Genomic DNA, 23,082 nt, shown 5'->3' with positions numbered 1-23,082 from the left:
ATAGCATAAATAGGGTTAGCTTCGCATTAGTTTCTAGTTTTATTCTTCCTCTTTGAAGATGATAACTTGGTGATCGAAACACGTGTCAAGGTTAGAAATAACGATTTGGTGTTGGGAAAAAACTCCAATAATATTCTTTAAAAGCGTGTTTTTTAGTTTTTTTTAAACTATATTTAATTATTTTGATTTTCTTTTGAGCAACCTATCAAGGAGGTTTGGTACAGCGCCATCTGCCCGTGAATAGATCAAGTAATAATATCGAGAGTTGCGTACAGCACCATCTGCCCGCGAATAGATCAAGAAATATCAAGGATGTTACGTACAACGCCATCTGCCCGCGAATAGATCAAGCAATAATGCCGATAATTCTGTTAATACAGATCCCGACCTTGAATTTGTAAACAAACATACATACAAACAGGTGAAATTAATATAAAGCGTGTGTAATCTACATGATCAAACAGATTAAGCACCTAACTTTGTACACTTGGTGCAAGAATCGAAATCTGTCGCTCATATTTGTTTGAATCTTTAATTTACCGAAGAAAAAAAGCACGCCAGGTTTTGCTCACTGTTTTCTTTTATTTCTGTGGCGTAGTGCATCAGGAGTTCTTGCCACATGGTCGTACGGTCAATAAGGAATTTTATCTTGAAGTTATTCACCGCATGCGAGAATCAATACGAAGAAAACATCCGGCATTGAGGAAAACCAATTTCTGGCTTTTGTATCACAATAATGCACCTGCTCATTCGTAATTTTTTGGCTAGAAACAACACCGTGATCATACCTCAGCCACCGTATTCACCCGATTTGGCCCCCTGCGACTTTTCCTGTTCCCAAGATTGAAAAGACCCAGAAATGACGGCGCTTTGCGACGAAAGACGGCGTTTAGAGACGACTGAGGAGATAAAAAGTGCATAACACAAGTGCATTATATCTCAGTGAGACTACTTTGAAGGGGACAAAACAAAATATTTTTGGAAAATAATGAAAATTCATCTTATTTATTGAACAGATCTTGTATATTGCACGTGTGAAATCCTCAGTAATGAATAAATCTACTCACTTTTATTATACCTGTTCTCAATTGAAACAGATGTCATTATTCTTATTACATGACATAAAACAGCTGTGTTGTAGTATATTACTTTATTCAGAGATATTACACTCACCAGGCTAACAGCGTCAACAAATTACAAAGTGTTAAAAGTATCGTACATATAAACAATTTGCATCAAGCCAAATTCTCTCTTCTACACTCTAAAACACCTCAAAAAATGGATGATCAGATGAACTGTAAGTGATGAAGAAAAACACACAGACGATTCTGGAACGATCCAAGTTGGTTTAACAAAAATCAACAGAACATATGAACTGCAATCAAGCAACGTTATCCAGACCGAAGAACAAGTTCTGAGTAGATGTCTCGGTAAAACAATTGAGAGTTTATTGCTACGTGTTTTTCCTGATGCACTTTAAACCCAAAATGACTCGTTATGATTCCGAAACAACAATACCTAACCTAAAAGTGAATATCTAAATAACGGATAAGCCTTGGCAAGTGATTTTACCCTTACAAACGAAATTGATGATTAAAATAACGTTCCTTACCACATTTAATAAATTAAAATCAGCCGCCAGAAAACTTTCCGACGAACATTCAGTGTCCTTTTTTCATTACATAAAAACAAAAGAATTGCAAATAGATCAGACCTACAAAAAATGTGGGTTTTGCTTTGAAGAAACACATAAATGCACTACAAAATTCCCTCGGGACCACAGACCAAACATAGTCAACGTTGCAGAAGCAATCTACGACTAGAATGGATCTCGTAGTAAAATTAACACGTTAAAAAGTATGAAGAAAATGTCTGAAATGATTTGCTGAGACTTCTAGACCTGTTCTACATACGAGCGATCGTTTCCATAAAATGAGAAACATGTAGAAGTGGATTTTTAAATGAAAACCCTACTGATTCAGTTCAAAACAAAACTGATTCAGTTCAAAACAGAAGTATATAGGGCTGAGTGAAATTTAATTTACCGGGCTTTAGAAATAGCCAGTAGTAGGAGTCCGAGACAAAACTGCAAGTATGAATTTCAAGGAAAACAGGAACATTTAGGGCATGTTTCAGTTGAGTCACACACTATTAGAACTAGCAAATTCTCCAACAACTTAATATAGACTACAGAAACGAAAAAGGGATAATTTCAAGCTAAAAGTCAAAATTTAGAAGGTAAAAATTAAAATTTCAATATTGACATTTCAATAGCAAAATTCACTTATTTAACGACATCGAACTCAAAATTTCAACGTTTTAATTGCAGAATTTTGACTTACAAAGCTGATCTTTCAGGATTTGTGTCCTAAATATTGAGGCATAAAAATGAAAATGTGATCCTTCTGCGGTTTCGTTGAAGACTGTTCAAGTTCGTAGATTTCTGCTTCAAATGTCGTTCTAGTGTGTTTAGAGCCTAATATTGATCAAGTGTGATTACACATCCATTTACGATCATAAAAAAAGAAGAAATTGATATCAACCGCATACCGTTCGGACTGTCAAATGTCCCAGCTACTTGGCAAAGGGTGATGCATTTTGGAGGTTAGAAATCCACTTGCGATTATCAATTCGGCTCACTCTATGCTTTTCGACATCGAGTTTGAGCCGACAACTCAATAGTTATATTTATTAGTAGGCATCAAGTGGGATAGAGTCGGTTGAAGAAAAACTCGAAAGAGCGGTAACACCATCAGAGGGACAGGCAACCGGAAATTCTTCAGAAAAACGAAGTCACAGCACTCTCAAAGGAAAGTATATACAGGGTGTTTCGAATAACAATATTTCTAGACATGCATCGAGATTTTTATTTACAAACAACGAAAAAGAATACTTCCGTCACAGGACCACTACAAACATTAGATATATAAAGAAAATAGGAATATAGAAAGCGAAATAGTATTATGTGAAACACACTGTAGAAAAAGTCAACCTAACACATAGTGACGTTACACATATTCTATCGACTATGAGAATAAAAAAAGGAAATAAAATGCCGAGTTCGTGCTTCTCAATCAAGAAAAAAGCCACCTGGTAGGCTGCATTACACAAATGGACACCTGGGAAGTTTCGATTCGTGCGCTGCGAAAAATCCCAGTTTTTCCGCTCCCCCAGTTTTCTACCAGCAACCAGGCCTATCGTTTGCACAACAATCCACCCCAACCCCTTCCCCGGAAAGAAAAAAGTGTAAACAGTTTCAATATACAGTAGACAATGGATAACTTTATAATAAATATACATTATAATGGTGTTCAGGGCACGCTATTGCTGAAGCTCCGCGTACCGAGTCTTTTCTATGAAGACCATTGTTTCAGAGTGCAAACTTGCCCAATATTATTCCTATCAAGCCCAAGATGACCGCCATGGCTAAGTACACCATCGGAACGTTCTGATCCTGAACAGGGGGGGCGTATCTGTTGGTCGGGGCCGCCCGAGCTACGCCCACTTGCTGTTTCAGCTGGAGGATCTCTTCTTTGAGCAGCAGGTTCTCTTGCCTTAGCTGGCTCTCTTCTTCCCTCAGTTGTTGAACCTGAATAGAAAAATTGGTGATAGGTCACAAGATATTCATGATTCTATTGGAAACACTTTCCTAACACCAGAACAAAAATTACGGTCTCTCGACGCGCATTTCACTAACAAAGCGTCCTCAGGAGATGACTAGTCATTTAATTTGTTAGCGAAACGCGCGTCGAGACAGCAATTTTTATTCTGGTGTTGAGAAAGTGTTTTCAATAGATTTATTTCAAGCCAAAGGTTCCAGTTCCATATTACTTATTGTTAAAATCCAGAAAAATTATTGAAAATTGGGTAAACTTTTTGGTAGATAGCTTCCTCCGATTTTGAAAAAAAAAATTGTGTACTCATGTATTTTAACATGTAATTCTGAAAATTGCAAACTTATCAGCCTTCTTTTTGCACAATAAAAACTATACAATCAGAAATATTCATTCACAGTCTAAAGCTAAATAATCAACTTTTTTCCCATAAAAAGCTTCAGCAATTGACAGAGCTGCTTTTTTCCGAAATGTCACTATAGTATAACAATTTTCAATTGAAGGTAACTCATATACAAATTGAACTGAGAGCTAACGGCAACAATGTTAAATGTTAGAACTAAATTCTTACCGGGGTCATTTTTATTTTCTATGTATTGCCATTATTATTATTATTATTATTATTATTATTATTATTGTAAATAATTGAAAAGTAAGATGATTCCATAAAATTTGCCCCCCATAACAAGATAGCTTCTGCATATCGATAGGATGTACGAGCGAATAGGTGAACCAGTTTGTTATATACTTTGAAACATCGGTAAACTGATCAACACTTTGCAGGTCTATTATATTTGCGTCCTTAAAATGTCATAACTAGTCATTCGGTTTCTTTATTATTAAGCGTCCTTATCTGCATAGGCGTAGTGTGTTCTGTTTCTTGTGAAGGTGACTTTGTTTTGTATTTATTAAATATATTTTATTATATTTATTAAATAGACAGTTATATTTATTAACTTTAAAATATGAGACAGAGTTGGTCGATACTTGTTTTTCAAAATACATTATCACAGATTTTCATCACATTCGCACTTTATTGTGAGTATGGAAAATTGCGAGTTTCTAAAAGTATCTAGATCTGACTTTCCATTGATTGAAGAGGATACAAACCACCCTGCATTATTAATTGATATTGAACTAGAAAATAGTAAGAGTAATAGGGAGAATACCTTCTTTGGAACAGAAACTGTATATAATTTTCAAAGGTGTGATTTCTTACAGCTTTCGTATAAAATCAGAGATATTGACTGGACCGCATTGTTTGAAATAGAAAATGTTAATGACGCGGTAAATTTTTTCTATAGTAAAATATATGACGTTCTCAATGAATTAGTACCTCGAGTAAAAAATAAAAAAAGAAAGTTTCCTGTTTGGTTTACCTATGAAGTAAAAAAATGTTTGAAACGGAAAAATGAACTAAGAAAGTTGAAAAATCTATCGAACTATTATATGCAGCTATATGTTGAGGAGAGACGAACATTGAAAAAACTAATTGATACGTGCTATAAAGAATACATGAAAAATATAGAAAATGCCATTAATAACGATTCAAAACACTTCTGGTCATATACGAAAAGCAACAAAAAAACTAATAATTCTTCCCTCATACTCAAGCTACAGGGCTCCCGAGTGAAAGAAAGTGACTCTGCAGATTCTTTTGGCAAATATTTTCAATCTGTCTACAGTAATGACCAGGCGACTTACAGCATCAACTTTGCAGGTGATGTTGAAACCCGTCTCACAATCGATGAAGTAACCGACAGCGATTACTTTGAAGCTTTAAAGAAACTTAAGCCAAAAAAATCTGCAGGAAGTGATAAAATACCACCATATATTATTAAAGGATGTGGAGTATGGCTAAAGCAACCTCTTCTTTATATCTATAATTCATCAATAAAATCGAATACGTTTCCAGACTTATGGAAGGAAGCATTAGTGACACCTATCCACATCAAAAAATCTACTAACATTTACTCATCATGTCCTCAACCATCTAGATAACAATAAACAGGTTGATGTTATTTATACAGATTTTCAAAAAGCATTCGATAAAGTTAATCATGATGTGATACTGGAAAAGTTACATAAAAATGGCGCTGATACCCAAGTACTCAAATTGCTGGCATCGTATTTGAATAATCGACACTTCAGAGTCAAATATGAAGGTAATTGTACAGGGAAATTTCGCGCAAACTCTGGAGTTCCTCAAGGATCAAACTTGGGTCCATTACTTTTTCTTGTATTCATTAATGATCTAACTCAAAATATAAAGTACTCTGAGTGTCTCTTATTCGCAGATGATCTTAAATTTTATAGACAGATCGAAAACTTACAAGATTGTGTCAAACTACAAGAGGACATCAATAGTGTTTATCGATGGAGTGTGAAAAATGATCTTCCGTTCAATATATCCAAATGTTCTGTCCTGTCTTGTACCCGAAAACTGAATAAAACACTATACAATTACTTAATGAATGGTATTGAATTATCCAGGGTAGAGACTGTCAAAGATTTAGGTATATACTATAACTCCACACTCTCGTTCAAACCTCATTTGGATTACATAGCATCTCAGGCTCTAAGAATTATGGGATTTGTAATGAGACAAAGTGCACATTTCAATGATATTAAAGTGATTACTACACTTTATAATAGTTTGGTCAGACCTAAACTTGAATATGGGGCTGTAGTATGGCATCCTTCCTATATTGTTCATAAAAATAGATTGGAAAAAATTCAAAACAGATTTCTGAGATTTTTATATTACAAGAAATATAAAGTATACCCGGATTATAATACAATTAGAACAGTAGCACTACGAAATGAATTTAAAATACCCAGTCTAGAAAATAGAAGACAGGAAACTATAGTGTTAATGTGTTATAAAATATATAAAAAAATTATAACTGTCCCAATCTCAAATCTTTACTGAAAGAGAGAATTCCCAAAGAACAACAAGACTCATTCAATTCTTTGATGTACCATATGTATCAACAAATAACTGTTCACCTATCATTACAATGATCAAAATAACAAACAACTTCCTGTTAATGTCAGATATCAACTTTGTTCTCCCTCCCAAACAAGTTTATAGTGGTGTAAAAAAATACTTTTCAAGTTTAGAATAACTATGTTTCTTCCTTCCATTCGGCTTTATGTAGTAACTACTCGTAGATACAATGTAACTGTATTCACGTATAAATATTAGAAATATTAGATGATTTAGACTGTATTGACATTTTTATAAGAATAATTATTTTCATGTAATGAGGTTTTACCTGTTTGAAAATAAATAAATAAATAAATAAATAAATAAATAAATAAATAAATAATTAGTTGACCTAGTCATTAGGTAGATAGATAGTAATATTTCAAAAAGTATATATAAATCACAATGTATGTAGAATTCTGTTTGTTAGTGAACACACTTGAAAAAGCTACTGTGCAGCGAAACACGTGTTGCGGATTTGTTAATCTGTTCTAGTGATAATCTCACAATGAAGTGTTTTTCAAAATTCATCAACTTTAAAATAGTTTTTGAGGTAAGTAAACAACTGACAAATAGCTGAATAATGTGATTGAATTTTATTATTTTTATAGTATTAAGATGGATGCCGTAGCAGATCCAAGTAATGTACAAAGAAAGCGGAAGTTTATGTCGTTAGAAGAAAAACAGATTGTCTGTAGAGTGTACGAAAATTTAAAAAATACACTCCGTACAGTGGAAGCTGTATCCCAGTGTTCATTTTTAACGGGAATACCTGTGTCGACAATTGAACGCATTGTACGTGAAAAAAAGGTGACTGGGATTGTGCAAGTTCTAAAAGTACATTGTCGTGGTAGAAAAAAAATTGAATTGGACGAGTAGCAGAAAACTTTTGTACGCTATACCATTCATTCTTTCATTTTTGAGAATAAAACGCCAACCCTCGAATCCATTAGGACGAAGATAATGGATAATGATCTCATTCCAAAAATGAGCAAAGAGAAGTTAAGGAAAATAAAAAAGAAGATTTAAAATTTATATATGCCAAACGATCCCGTAAATCTGTCTTAATAGAAAGAGAATATATAGTCTCATGGCGACGGAGATGTCTTCGCTCTATTAGAGAAATGCGTTCTGCTCACGAAAAGATTTATTATCTGAACGGAACGTGGGTGAATGCTGGTCATACAGTATCTAAGATCTGGCAAGATACTACTGTAACTAGTTATCGTCAAGCATTTGTGGACGGTTTATCAACAGGGTTACGCCGACCAACAGGCAACGACTAATTGTCGCCCATATAGGTAACGAGAGTGGCTTTTTAGACGATAGTGCACTAATTTTTTCATAAAAAAAACGGGGAATTATCACGAAGACATGGACGCCCAACGCTTTGAAGGATGGTTTGAATCCCTTCTTTCACGAGTCGAGCCAAATTCGGTAATAGTAATGGATAACACTTCTTATTACAGCCGATTAGTAGAACAGCTGTCAACTATGACCACCAGAAAAGCAGACATGCAGAGTTGGTTAGGACAAAAAGGAATTCTATTTTCCGAGGACATGGTTAAGGCCGAGCTTATGAGTGTCATTAAACAGCATCGTGACAGATATAGCCAGCATGTGGTGGATACAATAGCTCGTGCTGAAGGCATCACCATTTTGAGACTTCCTCCTTACCATTGCGAGTTGAACCCTATAGAATTAATGTGGGATCAAATTAAGGGTTATGTAGCTCGTGAAAACGTGACATATAAAATTTCTGATGTCCAATGTTCATTAGAACTCGCAATGGAACGGATACGGAAAGAAGATTGGGCTAATGTTGTAGCCCATGTTATCAAGGAAGAAGAGAAAATGTGGAGATTGGACGGGATGGTAGACACTGTTTTCGACCAAATAATAATAGATTTAAGTGTGAGTGGAGATTCCTCTTCGTACGAGTCAATGGATTCTGAATCTTCATAAACATAACATTGGTAATTATTTCTTTGCTTTGTAGTTATCTTTCTATATAAAAGGAACATAATGATTATTTTGTAAACATTTTTCTGTTTCTGTGAAGTACTGTATTAGGCATAATAAGAAAATGTAATCAGTTTTACCATTGCCACCAAGTAGCGCCACCTACTACATTATTCTGAATAACTAGTTTCAAGGATATGTATACTTGAATTTAAATGGATTGAATATAGGTTCTCCGATTTATAAATCTAGAGCTAGAGATCTGTTCATACTTGCAGTATGAACAGATCCCTAGCAAAGCAATGAAAATGTTAGGCTTTGTATGCAGGACTACAAAAGACTTCACAACATTAATTCTATCAAGTTATTGTATTTTGCTTTGGTTAGATCGATTACAGAATATTGCAGCTGTGTTTGGTCACCAACTTATGAAATGCATAAGTACACTATAGAAAAAGTACAAAACAAATTTATAAAATATATTGCCTTTAAGTTGTCTTTACCTCTCAGTGATCACTCTTTTTCAGAAATTTGGTCTGTAACTGATTTACCGAAACTTAGTTTACGCAGAGATCATATAGATATTATATTCCTTCATAAATTGCTTAATTTTAGAATTAATTGCTCAACTCTTCTTGCCCAAGTAAATCTTCATGTTTCCTCTAGAAAAACACGAAATAATCTAATCTTTGCAATAGATTACCATAGGTGTAACTATGGAATGCATTCTCCTTTATCAAGAATAGTCACAAACGCGAATAATACAAAATTCGAGAATTAATGTGGGATCAAATTAAGGGTTATGTAGCTCGTGAAAACGTGACATATAAAATTTCTGATGTCCAATGTTCATTAGAACTCGCAATGGAACGGATACGGAAATCGGAAATAATCTAATCTTTGCAATAGATTACCATAGGTGTAACTATGGAATGCATTCTCCTTTATCAAGAATAGTCACAAACGCGAATAATACAAAATTCGATCTCTTTCATATTTCCGAGGATATTCTTAGAAATAAGTTAAGATATACTTATTCTTAAATTGCTAGTATCTGTCATTTACTTTTATTCTCGCTTTATTTCAATTCTCTACTATAACTGTTTAAATTGTTATTATTTATAATTAAATTAGAAAAGATTTGTGCTAACAATCTGATATTTGTATAACTTATATTAAATAGGAGTTACCCGTGAATAAATTAATAAATAAATAAATAAAACTGTTACGCCTATCGCTTCAGAAATGTGGTCAGACTTACTATGGAATTCAAGTATCTTTCATTTATGTTGTTGAAGTAATATACGTAACAGAGTTTTTATAACCCTGAGGATGATTAAATAAAATTCAATGAGAGTAGTAAATCCGGAAAATAAACCAAATGGTTAAACAAAACTGAAATGTAATATCATCATCTCACCTCTTGGGCAGCCTTCTGTAATTCCGAGTCTGCAGAGTTAGTCGGTAAGACTGGGGCTGCCGTTTTGGGGCTGAATTTTGCAGTGTCATCGGAACCAGAAATTTCAGTATGCTCCGGAGGCATCTCAAACACGCACTTCAGCTTCGAGTCCATCAGCTGCTCCGGCGTTATCTCCTTCCACAGCTGTTCAAGGTTGATTTCGCCTTCGGGTGCAAACACCGTCTGCACCATGAATTTGTGTTTGTTCTTCTCGGCCGGGTCGAACAGGAATGGTTGAAGACATACTGGAAGAAACACATCATGAAATATCTGAAGTGATCAGATGAACTCAACTGGCCGGATAGTTCTAGTTGCTGAGGCCATCAAAAAAAAGAAAGAGAAGAAGAGCCAATGAAGTGTCACCTTTACTTTCAGGCACTTCAACCAGTGTTGTTCCTGGTGTAACTTTCCATCAAGAACAACACAGAACTCAACTAAACCTTCAAAAAGGATTCTTTCCTCATCATTCGAGCTCAGCACAGATCTCAAAATTGCATTGTTATCAGTGATATGAAAAATCATAAAGCTTCAAGACAATATATTGTTGATATAAAGATGTGAGAATTAAAATAAATCATAAGATGAAAATTCGTTATTATAGACTATAGAGAATTTCATTTGAATAATCATGAATCAGTAGAAGATACTAACAATTCAGCATGAGAGGTGAATATTTATTTTACAGACTGAAATGAATACGTTTTATTTTACTTGTCATTAATTATTTTTACAGCAAAGTATTTTACAAACCCGGATATCATTCTACAAGTTTACATCAAAAAATAAATTTGTAGGTCAATACTCACTTGCTATCTCAGTATTACTATTGGCGTCTAGAACTCCCGAGTTGGGACGAACGCAATACTTTTTCGGAGCTGTAGTTTTTTATCTTGAACAATACCTTCTTATCGGAGGGGTTGGTCAGTTTCATGTAGGAAGTGACAGGAACGTTGAAAGGACCTGAGAACAAAAAAGGGAGTGTATAATAATTATACACATTTAAAAAAAAGGAATTTCCAAGAAACAAAGTATTCAGGGTCCCAAAATTTTCATGATACAGAGATAGATTATCTGGCATAAAATGAATCTGACAAAAATTCTTTTTTTACACACTAAAACTGTGAAAACATTTTTTTCATAGTTCAATATTGTCACATTTCAACCAAATTCTTGTTTCATGAAATCGTGACATTAAATGAAATTGAAAAATATTTCAAATAATATTTCAAAGCTACGAAATGGAATTTGAAATTGAACCAAATCAACTTTATTTTCCACCGAAGTCATTACAAATGTATAGAAGACACGCATCATATAAACTTACTGAACTAGTAACAACAGAACCTACAAGCTACAGCATTACAAATGAAATAAATATATGTATATTAAAAAAACTATCATCAGGTCATAAATGGAATAATTGTATATCAAAGTTTATTAAAAGCTACGAAAATACAAACAGAAAATCTCGTCGACAGGACAACGATCTCGTTCAATAAATAAACATCAATAATGAAATAGTAAGAAGTAGGCAATCAGTAAAATACTTGAGAGTTTATGTATCTATGAACAACTACTTCCTTTCTTAACGAAACAATGTAATTAACAAATGTGAAAATGGATTTTGTCCCAGTAGATCAACGGAAAGTGCGACTACAGCTTTCTTGGAAAATATCTATAGAGGAATTGACAAAGGAAAGTTTATGGCCGCACTCTTCTTCGATTTATCAAAGGCTTTTGATTCTATAAACTTCAATATACTGGCCAAAAAACTTAGTGCAATTGGAATTCGAGGTAAATTTCTATCTTGGATTATGTCTTACACGAAATTTCGAAGGATGTACGTAGAATGGGATAATGTAAACTCGAATACTTATGACTTGGAAGTTGGAGTTCCACAAGGCTCAGTCTTGGGACCATTAGTGTTATTACTATACATAAATGATTTACGACAACATATCGGAACTACTTCGATAGTTCTTTTTGCCGATGATACTTCAATTTCCGCAGAAGCTGACAGTCCTTTGGAACTTCAAGAAAAACTGAATGTAATAAGTCACAATTTCTCAAAGTGGTGTCAAAGAAATAGACTTATGGTCAATGCAGAAAAAACAGTACTGTTACAGTTTTCTCCAAGAAAATCTGAGGAACATCCCAAACACGTTTATTATTATAAATAACACAAATATATACCCTTCAGAATTCACAAAGTTTTCAGGAGTTCACATCGACCACTCATTGAATTGGCAATTTCAAGTCGACTACGTGAGTAAAAAGACTTAATAGCAGTTCCTATGCCTTAATGTAACTTAAAAAAAATACTGAGTGAAGAACAACCGTTAGATGTTTACTATGCTCTTGTGAATTCTGTTCTATCTTATAATGTTATCTTATAGGGAGACGCAACAAATATCAACAGGGTCTTTGTTGCTCAGAAACGAATAATTCGTATGCTTCACCATCTACGGCATACTGATTCATGTAGACATTTTTTCAAGCAAAGGAAGATATTAACAGTACCTTCTCTCTATATTTATAACTGTCTGCTCTTTGTGAAAAAACGCGAACTCGAATTAGAAACTAACACCCAAAGTCATAATTACGCAACAAGGAACGGGAATTCAATCAAACTACAACATCGTACAAAATTATTCGAAAAGACACCATCTCTGGCAGGTTCCAAATTTTTCAATTGTCTACCTTCCAACCTAAAAAGTGTAGCATCAATTTTAGTATTCGAACGGAGAATCGGAGAATATCTCGTAGATGGTTGTTTTCACAAAATTAATTAATATTTTGAATAACCACATTTTGAACAAGAACTTTCGTGTGTTAAATTTATGAATTTTGTAATACTGTTGTACTAATGTTTATATAAACTTCATGTTTTTTACCACTGACGACTCCTATATCATTGTGAAGTGATCATTTTAAGGAAGGGGATGAGAGAATCATCCCTTTTTTTTGTATCAGATGGAGTAGTAGAAAGCCAAAAACTTTCTTTCCCAAAAAAATTAATCACTCCTAAAAATATAACCCCTTCAATATTGTATTGTATTGTTAACATTGACCACAAAATCAACTTGAACAGCCATACAAAAATTTGTTGCATGCATTACTAGAGGAAAACACTTTTGGAGTCTGACATTTAAAAAAAGAGAAATCAAAACTAAAACTGCAACTAAAATATTTAAAATGATCTGTCGTCCACTTCTCTAATATACACATGTAATTTATTCAAGTTGTCGTAATTCTGTATTAAATAATCTCCAAACAGCTGAAACATCTACACTAAGGAGTATTACCAAAAAGGCGTGACCCTCAGAACATACTACACAATCCCTCAAACACACTGCTTTATAGAACTACAAAAGTGAAACCTATAAAGGAGAGACTGCCAGACCTATGAAACCGCTTTGCCAAAAATGAAAGCAACTTGGAGACCCTACAGGCATTATGTGTTATAAATTATAATTTATAATACCTTTTTTTCAGAAATATAATGCACCTCAAGTCTATTATATAAGCACTTGTAAAAATGACTGCTAATGATTAAAAACTGTACACTGACTGAAGGACTTTGGTCGATGGCCCTTCAGTATTCACCAATGAATATTATTATTATTTACAAACAGGAAATAAGTATGTATCGGAAAGAACTATCCATCTGTTTGTAAATAAAAAAAAAACAATCAAAAATAACAAAGCAGTATATTAATGATGATATAATGATGAATGTATATTTAGATAAAAAATCATCTGAAGAGTAAAATACATTTTCTTCCAAGTATTTATGAAGGGCATTTCTGAAGTAATTTGTGAGTTGTCCCTTAAAACAATAGAACACCTCATACTTTGACACAATCAATCAATTGATCAAATATGCTTTAATATCAGAGGAAACAGTTCTAATCGACAAAGTCATTGTATAGGTGAAACAAGTTGAAATGTTGAAAACAATAAAAATACAGACAAAATAATAATAAAATGTGTATAAGTAAAATGTACAAGTCAAGTGCTAGCTAGTAAAATATGTAAGTAGATACAGCCACACAAACATATTAAAATCAATCATAATAAGGAGACATGCTTATTTAAATGGCAACAAAAAGGATCACTAATAAAAAATTCCTCCATATTGTAGAATGGATGAGTGAATATCAGTTCTTTAACATGTTTTTTAAACAACCCTAATGATTCAATTTCCCTTTAGCTTAGTGGTAAGCAATTATAAATGGGAAATTCCATAACAAGATTGTTTTTTCGTAGAGGTAGAGGTAATCTGACTTTTTGTGATGATCACGTATTATGGAATGAGGAGACTGTAATATATTAGTTACGATTCTTGTGTATTAAGCAAGTGGTTTCTAAAATAAACATTGAAGTAACTGTGGGAATTATATTATTTTTGAAAAGGTCCCTGCAAGAATCACGCATTTTTACTTTACAGAGAGCCCTCATAGCTCTTTTTTTGTACAACTTGCACCATATGTTACACAGTAAGTTTTATTGCATTGTATTTTCCCTAAACAAGAGTGAAAATCACTTATCAAGTACTCATTTATTCACCTTTATCTTCTCATTACATTTTTCTGTATTCTTCTTTCCTATGTGAATAAACATCATTATTATTATTATGTAAGAGTTGTTTGTTGCACACCCCCCAGAAGGTTATGCCATAGACTAGGTGGGCTTCAATGAGAGCAAAATAAACTGTTTTAGCAGCTGTAAAACCCAATTCATGTGAATGACGTGGCATTCAGATGACAATTTTTTACAGTTTCGTGACATTATCGTTAAATTTTAATTTATCATCAATGTGAAATCCAAGAAATCTGGTGGAGGAAACATCTTCAATGTTTTTTGTGCCTAAGTTCAGGGCAAAAAGCTCACAGCGGCATGTTGATAGATTAGACTTAGTAGCATTAGTAAGCAAGTTATCGTCACACCAGGTTTTAACTTTTTCAAAGTCTTCTTATATCTTGTGACGTTATAAATGCTCATCATTATCATGCCAAAATATGGTGGTATCTTCGGCAAACAACATATACTTCCCAGATATATTAAGTTTTGTGAGAACATTTATATACACTAGGAACAGTGTGGGACCAAGCACTGAACCCTGTGGCACACCGCATTGAGTTGCCTCCGTTCAAGAGAGATGATTAGTTTTCACCATTTGTAAGCGATTTTCTAGGTATGATTGGAACCACTGCTGGCTGATTCCTCTAAAACCATAGTATTCGAGTTTGCACAGCAGAATTTCGTGACTTACACAGTCAAATCCCTTGGATAAGTCACAGAACACTGTTGCGGCAGTGATCTGTTCAACGCCGAAATTTTGTATCAGCATGGTTGTGTACAGACTTGTTTAAAAATATTATCAACACTTATATAATAAACATATACACTTATATAATAAACATATACACTTATATAATAAACATATACACTTATATATAATATTACACAAATAAACACACCCATTGCACCAGACAATCAAACATTTATATCCAAACAAGAATTTTATATAACCTAAATTCAAATATGCACATTTTGTCACGTAAACTTATCATTATACGAGTAGAACTCTTGCAAATTATAATAGGGTCTATCAGCCAAAAGTGTTTTTACTCTTATTCTGAATATTTTGTTGGTCAAATTTACCTGTCTTATATCTGAGGGCAAGTGATTAAATAACTTGACCCATTGTAATAAATAGAATTCTTAACCAAATTTGTTAAAGGAATTGGCAATTTTAACGCGGAGGAACGGGTGCTATAAGAATGGTACGAAGCCTCAAATAGGAAGATATTTTTGTAAATGAGGAAAAGGTCTAAGAGAACAGAATCCGATTCCATTAAATAAACAGAATCTCCCAAGAAACAACTACTAAATAAAATGAGACAGAGCGGAAAACAATATTTTTAGTTTTGATATGAATGTTCATCAATTATCCTCAGTTCATTCAAAAATTATCCAAAGTAACTCATCTAGAACACCAAATTTATGTAGTGTAGATTTTTATTCGGTATGATTGGGAAAACCCTAAATTACAATGTTCTAAAAATATACATGTATAAAAAATTGGTATGAATATTGAAATATATAAACTGAAAAACAACTTGAAAACTGAATGGTGAATAAAACAATCAAAACCAATACCAGCACTGAAAACTAACAAATATACAAGGCATAAATCTATAGACTAAATACATAATTGACTGGAGACTTCCTACGAGTATGTAAAAAAATCAAGTTCTGATACATTAGTTTCCCTTAACATTCTAAACATTGGACTATTAAATCCATAATTGGAATCAATTGGAATGCTCTATCATCCCTTGTTACTCTTTGCTTGACTCTCAGGCCAACCAAAGAAAGAAGTTCTCGGCAATTAATTTGGCCTGACAATAATTTGAATAGAAATATTAGGTCAGCTCGAATCCGCCTGTTTTTCAATGTGGTTAGATGTAGTGTAGCACTATGCAAAAATTAATTTTGAATCTTTTCCGGTGACGTTTTGTACACTAAATGAGAGGAACACCAAGCAATAAATGTGATCTAATTAATGAACAATACAGAATATTCATTGTGCTTGCCGATTAGTGTTTAGCGGTCCTACCTACATATCTAAGAAGTTCAAGTAATTTCAAGGTTATTTTATTAATATGGGATGAGAATGACAACCATTTATCAAATTTTACACCATGGAAATGGTGTTTCGATGGAAATCAAATGGAAAGTGGAATCAAATAGCGAAATTTGTTTTGTGGTGCTTTAATGGCAATGCTTTCAGTTTTTAAGTGGACTTGATTCATTGGAAAATGTTCACTAGCATTATCAATTCCATTTAACAATAAAAGCAAAAAAATATGATTGAGTTTGTTGACATGCAGTTTGCAATTGACTTGGTCGAATGTTTTTAAAAAAGATGTGCAGTGTAAATAATGAATGTTAGATAAAACGACTGATCCCTGATGAAAATACATATTAACAATAAATGATACAATTTGCTGTGAGACTTTCAAAAAATGGGTTTTACGAAAACTGCAACAACTGTTTTGCTATACAATAGCTTCAAGTTAAAACGATGACTCTTTTGGGAACCATTATTGTGAAAATCTTACAGTAAATGGTATCATTTAGCGTAAGTATCAAGTGCCATGATAGTCAGTAGTAAAGAAATTGAATAATTGAAGGACGCAACATATATAATTGGAATTCTCTACAAAGTTTATCAAATGAAAGATTGTTGTATTAGAAAATGAATATATTGAAATAGAATTTCGAAACATTTGTCTCCCCAAATGTACCAACAATGCAGGTTCTGGTAAGTCTGCCGGAAAACAACTACTTCCCCAGCTAATACCACACTGGACATTGAATTATATCCAACAGACATTTCAAAATGATTTTCTTTTATGTATGTACAGTCTCCAGATTGTTTTGCTTTCTGAAAGAGTATTGGTATAAAATTGCATCTATATGAATTGTTCTCTAGAACTCCACAATCCTTTAATAGGGGAAGAAATGATTGTGAAATTAATTCCCAGTGCTATTTGTGAAACTTGGAATAATAAAATTTCTGTTAATTTTCTTCATGTTAATCAATTAACAATGAATACCAGTAGATTCAATATTACCAATGAGACTGGTACAAAAATTGTTCCTCAAGCCCAGTGAAGCATGAGACCCTACCAGGTGGTATCAGCATGAAATTCTATTAATTTCTATGTTCAAACAGTCCTTCCAGAGATCACTGGAAAAGAAAATAACAGTATCCTGAAACTTGGAAAACCAAAGAGTAAGCTAATATCTCACTGATAATTACACCATCCAATCAACTCTACCAGCAATCAAAACAAGGAAAACTTGTTAACCTGTACCCAGTGGAATTTGATCTTTGACAGGTAGGAAGGTAAAATATATTCAAGGTAGTTCAACAAAGCTATACATTTTATTACTTGCAAAATTGCTAATATTATCACTATTCATTGGCTCTGTTACATACAAGCAGCATGAGTCATGAAATAAAATTTATTAGTTTTTGTGACCTACCATTTCATGGAGGTAAATCGCCTTGGACATGAGAGTAAAGAAAAATTAACATACCCTTCGTACCCTCGAAAAAATATTTCAATAAAAATACCCATTAGCCCGATTACTCTTCTAACACTCTTCTGCTTGAAATTGAAGATGTTCTATTTATTATTGGTAAGTACAAATACGTCGATACTACTAACTGACCCTCACCTTTGAATCTGAGTTCATTTTGGGGCTCTATTTGCAGTATTTGCTCCTGTTTGGACATTGTTCAACTTAACACTGGAAAACTAACTAAAACACGAATCGGTATAAATTTTTTATATGATTTTGTACTTGCAATCTAGTGACAAATCCCACTTATAGTGCACTTTTCTTTTCATAGGACAACCATAGCGCATGTGTCGTGTCAAAAGTCAAAATGATGGCGTCGACGTTGACAGACAGTGCGTTCGGTATTTACAAATCGGCACTAGCATCTGTAGACAGCAAGCGAATCGTATGTATACAGTATCAATTATTATTTTTGACATATATATATATATATATATATATATATATATATATATATATATATATATTACCTTTATTATACTACCATATTATCATAATTATATTACGCTACTGTTGATAATTTTCTTAAACATGAAAAGAATGCCTGATCACTTCAGTGTAAGTGAAACCAAGTTTGATTTACACCAAAAATGTGAAACTTTAACATCTGGCGTAAAATAGTCCTTGCTTTGAGTTGATCTACACGTCATGAAACTGTTTGTAAATGGTGCAACGACCTTCATTCATTAAAAGTGGCGTGACTTGTGAAAAAAAAAACGGTAAAACTGAAATCTCTGGCGTGGAATACGAGTCAATCCAAAACAGTTACAGAACTGTGCGACTCTTCTCGACGCGTGTTTCACCAACCAAGTTGGCGTCTTCTTACTGAATGGTGCTTGAAGCATGATTTTATTTTTGTCTCTTTAGCTCGACTAAATAATTTGAATACAGAATACAACTCAGGAATTTTCGGGGCTTGTTTCAATTTATCCATTTGGAAATTCTCACAGTCACAGAAATTGCATTAATATTTGTTATTGAAATTTAATCAATTTCGCTTTAGGTTTAACCTCTGCCATTTATCTGTGATCATCCAATCTTATACATAGTTTCATATCCTGATGGTTACGTAGTGTTCCAACTACCGAAAGAGAAACGGCAAAAAAAGTTTTAACACAGTTAACCAATACAACATTAAAAAAAACTCTTTCAATAAAGGCCTATTTTTTATTGAATCATGTTCGTGGGCGATTGAATCATTTTCACTCTCATGAATTGAATAATTTGGAAGTTTCCGTGTATCAATTTTTTGTCTTATCATCATTGAATTTTTGACTGTCACCAGTCGTTATTGTGTGTTTTTCTTCAGTCACTTGATATTTTAGAGTTAGAAATAGTAGGTATTCCATTTATTGAAAAATTGCCAAAAAATTCCTTCGATTTTTCGTTTAAAATGTGATTTTGCATTCAATGTTTGAACTGTCCCATCATTGTTGAAGTCTTCGGAACTGACACACACATTTGATTAATGATTTATTGATTTTAAGTAAGTACACCTACTTTTTCATTACTGGTGCTTTAGGATCTTATGAAGAGCTGAGCATGAACAAATTTTATGATAACATAGTTATGACAGTGGATCACTGAACAATATTATTAACATTATGAAGAGCTACACATTACAATAGATAAAAGTAATAAGGGAAATTTGAATATAAGTAGTGTTCCATATAACATTAGTTACACTTTTCACGACTCATGCAGCTCGTTTCGTGGTATTTCTGAATAGGAATTTGAAAAATGTATAGGCTATTTTAGCTACTGACCGAGAGATGGCTGTAAAATTTAATAAACAGATTATTTTCGTACATGACATTCATTTAAATTTCTGTATTCCAAAAAAATGTGTTTTAAATAATTCGTGAATTACAGATTTACGTTTTTAGTTGTTTCCGCAGATTCATAACTTTTCATTCAAAGAATAAATTGTGATGGGTATTTGTGTGGGACATTTGAAAAATCTGTTTTTCGTTAACCAGCTGACGCCTCTTCACGGACGACAACCCGCATAAGTCGGAATCTTGCGGCTGATCTATCTCATCTTCAGAAGAAAAATTTTCGGATTTATTTTTTTCAACTGGACGATTCATGTCACGTGCCGTTATACCTTTGTCTGATGCAACATCAATACTGTATTTCATTATTTGTAGCATTAACTCCAGCCTCATCAAGAAGTCACTTCAGCAACTTTGGAAACTCTGATTTGGGCAGCACCCCTTTATTTTTTGTTTCCACTCCGTCAAAATTTTTTGAACGGAGCTAAAAAGACAACATCTAAAGGTTGGAGTAAATGTGTTGCATTGGGTGGTAAAAAGATGAACTCAATATTATTCTGCTCGCCAAATCCATTCATCTAGTTTTATATCTCCAACAAATTCTGAGGGTACTTCATCTATATTGAACGCGTTCAAAGTAACCCCGAACACATATTGTTCTGATAAAAAATTAATGAAAAAATGTGTGTTGAAATACCTCAAATTTCTTCAATATAGCTTTGTTATGATAATGTATTGTCGTAGCAAATATATTTAGTGAACATGTAGTGTAAATACTTAAGACTGCAGCAACAAAAGTTTGCAGATCTCATCGTACGTCAGTTTTATAGGCAAGAAATGACATGACAGGATTGCCAACTTCACAAGAAGTATTTAAATACCAGGGTTGCTATACCATTCCTAAATGTGTGACGAATTGAGTGGTGAAAACTAGATTCCGCTAAACCTAATGGTTATTTCACTATGAATCAATAGAAAAAAAATATATTATATTTTGTTCAAAGTAGCCACGTGCTTCAAAGTAGATAACCCCGTTTTACGGTACTTGATTTACTTGAGTTCCTTTCTTACAAACCACTTTTGCTCTACATGGATCGTCACTAAGATTGATCTCATAATTCACAATGTTTGATGGAGGGACATTTTCGATGCTTCGTGATAGGTTGTCAAAATAGTCATTGATGAGGACTGCGCTCAGTTCGGCCCGGCAACGCTTTATATTTTGACAGACGTTCAGTCAAATAACGATGTCTCTTAAAAAAATTGTAAAACCAATCGAGACCAGGCACATTATCCTTGAAAGTTTTCAGTCTTCTCTCCTTACTTTCCAGGAATTGTTCGACTAAAACTTGGATATCTGCTCTGGTGAGAGGAAACCCCCTTTCTGCCGCCTTCTGTATTCCCCGTAACAGGCTCAGTTCTTCCTCAGTCAGAGCTGATTGTCTTCCGGGAGCTGCTGGGTGGATTCCCTTGATTTTATTGCACAGTATAGGTATATTATACACTTCTGCAGCCATTCTATATGTCATTGTTTCGTCTTTTACGGCAGACGTTGCCCTTTCCAAAGAAACCGAAGAATAGTTTCCATACTGCACGCTGCCAAAGCGTTTTTTGTATTTTCGTACCATGTTCGAATGTACCCCACTGTAAGAGAAACATTATGTTTAATAATTTCTGAAAAATTCACTTTCGAGATATGATCATTCATATGTTCTCGACAACATATGAATGATCAAATATATAAATTTTGAAGTTGGTACAAGATCACAAATCAAAATTACAACAGTTTATTTGCGGCGTATCAAGAAATGTATAAATGAGGCGTCGGAATTCACATATCAACCATTAAATAAACATTTGAACTTCACGAAAGTATCCATTCGACTGTTTCCTCTTGGTTTACAAAAAACTGGTGGGTAATACTTGAATATTTCACTCCAGAGGGGGAAAATTGTTCGAATTCACTGGACACGTTCGAACTCATCCGAAACTAAAGTACCATAAAAAAATCAAATTGAACAAATTTAAATAATTGTTGCTAGGTCACTTCTTTATATTGAAGTTTCCAACAACTCATTCGTCGCTGAAAATGGAGAAGCATCTCAATTATCTTGCAGTGCCTCTCTGTGGCCAAGATAAAAGTTCTAATTTGGCAACTTTCATGAAGTAAATCGATATCAACGTGCGCTAAGGAAGGAAAGTGTAGCGTTCAAGCTGGGTTGTCAGATTGTTCTCAAAAATTTACATCACGCTAGTCCAAAATGTAAAAAAACTTGAGAAAAATCAAATCATAGAATTTTGTCAAAGAGTTCAGATAGCGTGAGAACCAAGACTAAGGATTTTTTTAACAGAACTGACTTTTTCGCGCCACTCCTTAGCAAAGGATAGATATTTTTGGAACAAACTCAAGTGAATTTGAAGATTGAATCTGTCTTGCTGGTATGATGTTAGTAAATGGAGAAGTAGAAAGCCAAAATCTTTCTTTACCAAAAAAGGATTTCTGCTAAAAATAGTCCCTTTTCGATTTATCATTTTTTTTTTCATGATTATCTGAAGTATGCAGACTTCTGGTGTCACATAAAGGTTCTAAACACAATGATTCAATATCCTTTTAACGTTTCTTAGGTAATGTTGAACAGAAAAAGACTACAGATTTGAATGTGTTTCATGTCGTCTTTGAAACGAGTTTGAATTGCCTTTTGAATTTGAACAACATACTTTTGTGGCAGCTTTCGCCACTTTATTTCATAAATCCTGTGCCTACTTTATGTTTGCAGCATATCTGTACTTCAATGTCCATTTGTCGCGAAAGATCTAACTTAGAGTCGTCGTCTTTTTTTGAAACAACCGCAATTATCCCCAACATATCTATAATTAACAAAATTGTTAAGACTTTCGCGGCCAAAGTTTTCACTAACACAAGTTTTCGGGTTTGGAGGCTGTCGAACTTTGGAATTTCTTCCTGACTTTTCGCTGGTGCGAGTAGCAGCTTCTTCAGAGGTTTATACATCCTGAGTTATCTCTAGATCTACCTCCTCTCCACAATATTTTTCTGGAGAGAGAGAGGCTAAATGGACTGCATATAGACTTGTGCACATTGGCAATTGCACAAATCAATCTGCT

The 23,082-nt window shown here is 33.7% G+C and overlaps 1 protein-coding gene across 1 annotated transcript; it reads right to left on the bottom strand.

The window, feature by feature from the left end:
- Positions 1-1,135: 1,135 nt before the first annotated feature.
- On the bottom strand, positions 1,136-18,477 carry LOC111503308 (VAMP-associated protein 33kDa). The gene is given in 5 exon segments (XM_023157587.2): positions 1,136-3,589; positions 9,986-10,269; positions 10,831-10,909; positions 10,911-10,984; positions 18,281-18,477. Coding segments are annotated over 5 exon segments (714 nt in total). The 5' UTR covers positions 18,339-18,477; the 3' UTR covers positions 1,136-3,370.
- Positions 18,478-23,082: the final 4,605 nt, after the last annotated feature.

This window comes from Leptinotarsa decemlineata, unplaced genomic scaffold (assembly GCF_025532065.1).
Source record: "Leptinotarsa decemlineata unplaced genomic scaffold, Ldec_3_MD MMD2_P_RNA_scaffold_2, whole genome shotgun sequence".
In the NCBI taxonomy this organism is placed as follows: domain Eukaryota; kingdom Metazoa; phylum Arthropoda; class Insecta; order Coleoptera; family Chrysomelidae; genus Leptinotarsa; species Leptinotarsa decemlineata.
Note: the sequence above shows the minus strand (reverse complement) of the source record. Positions and strands in the feature narration are given on the sequence as shown.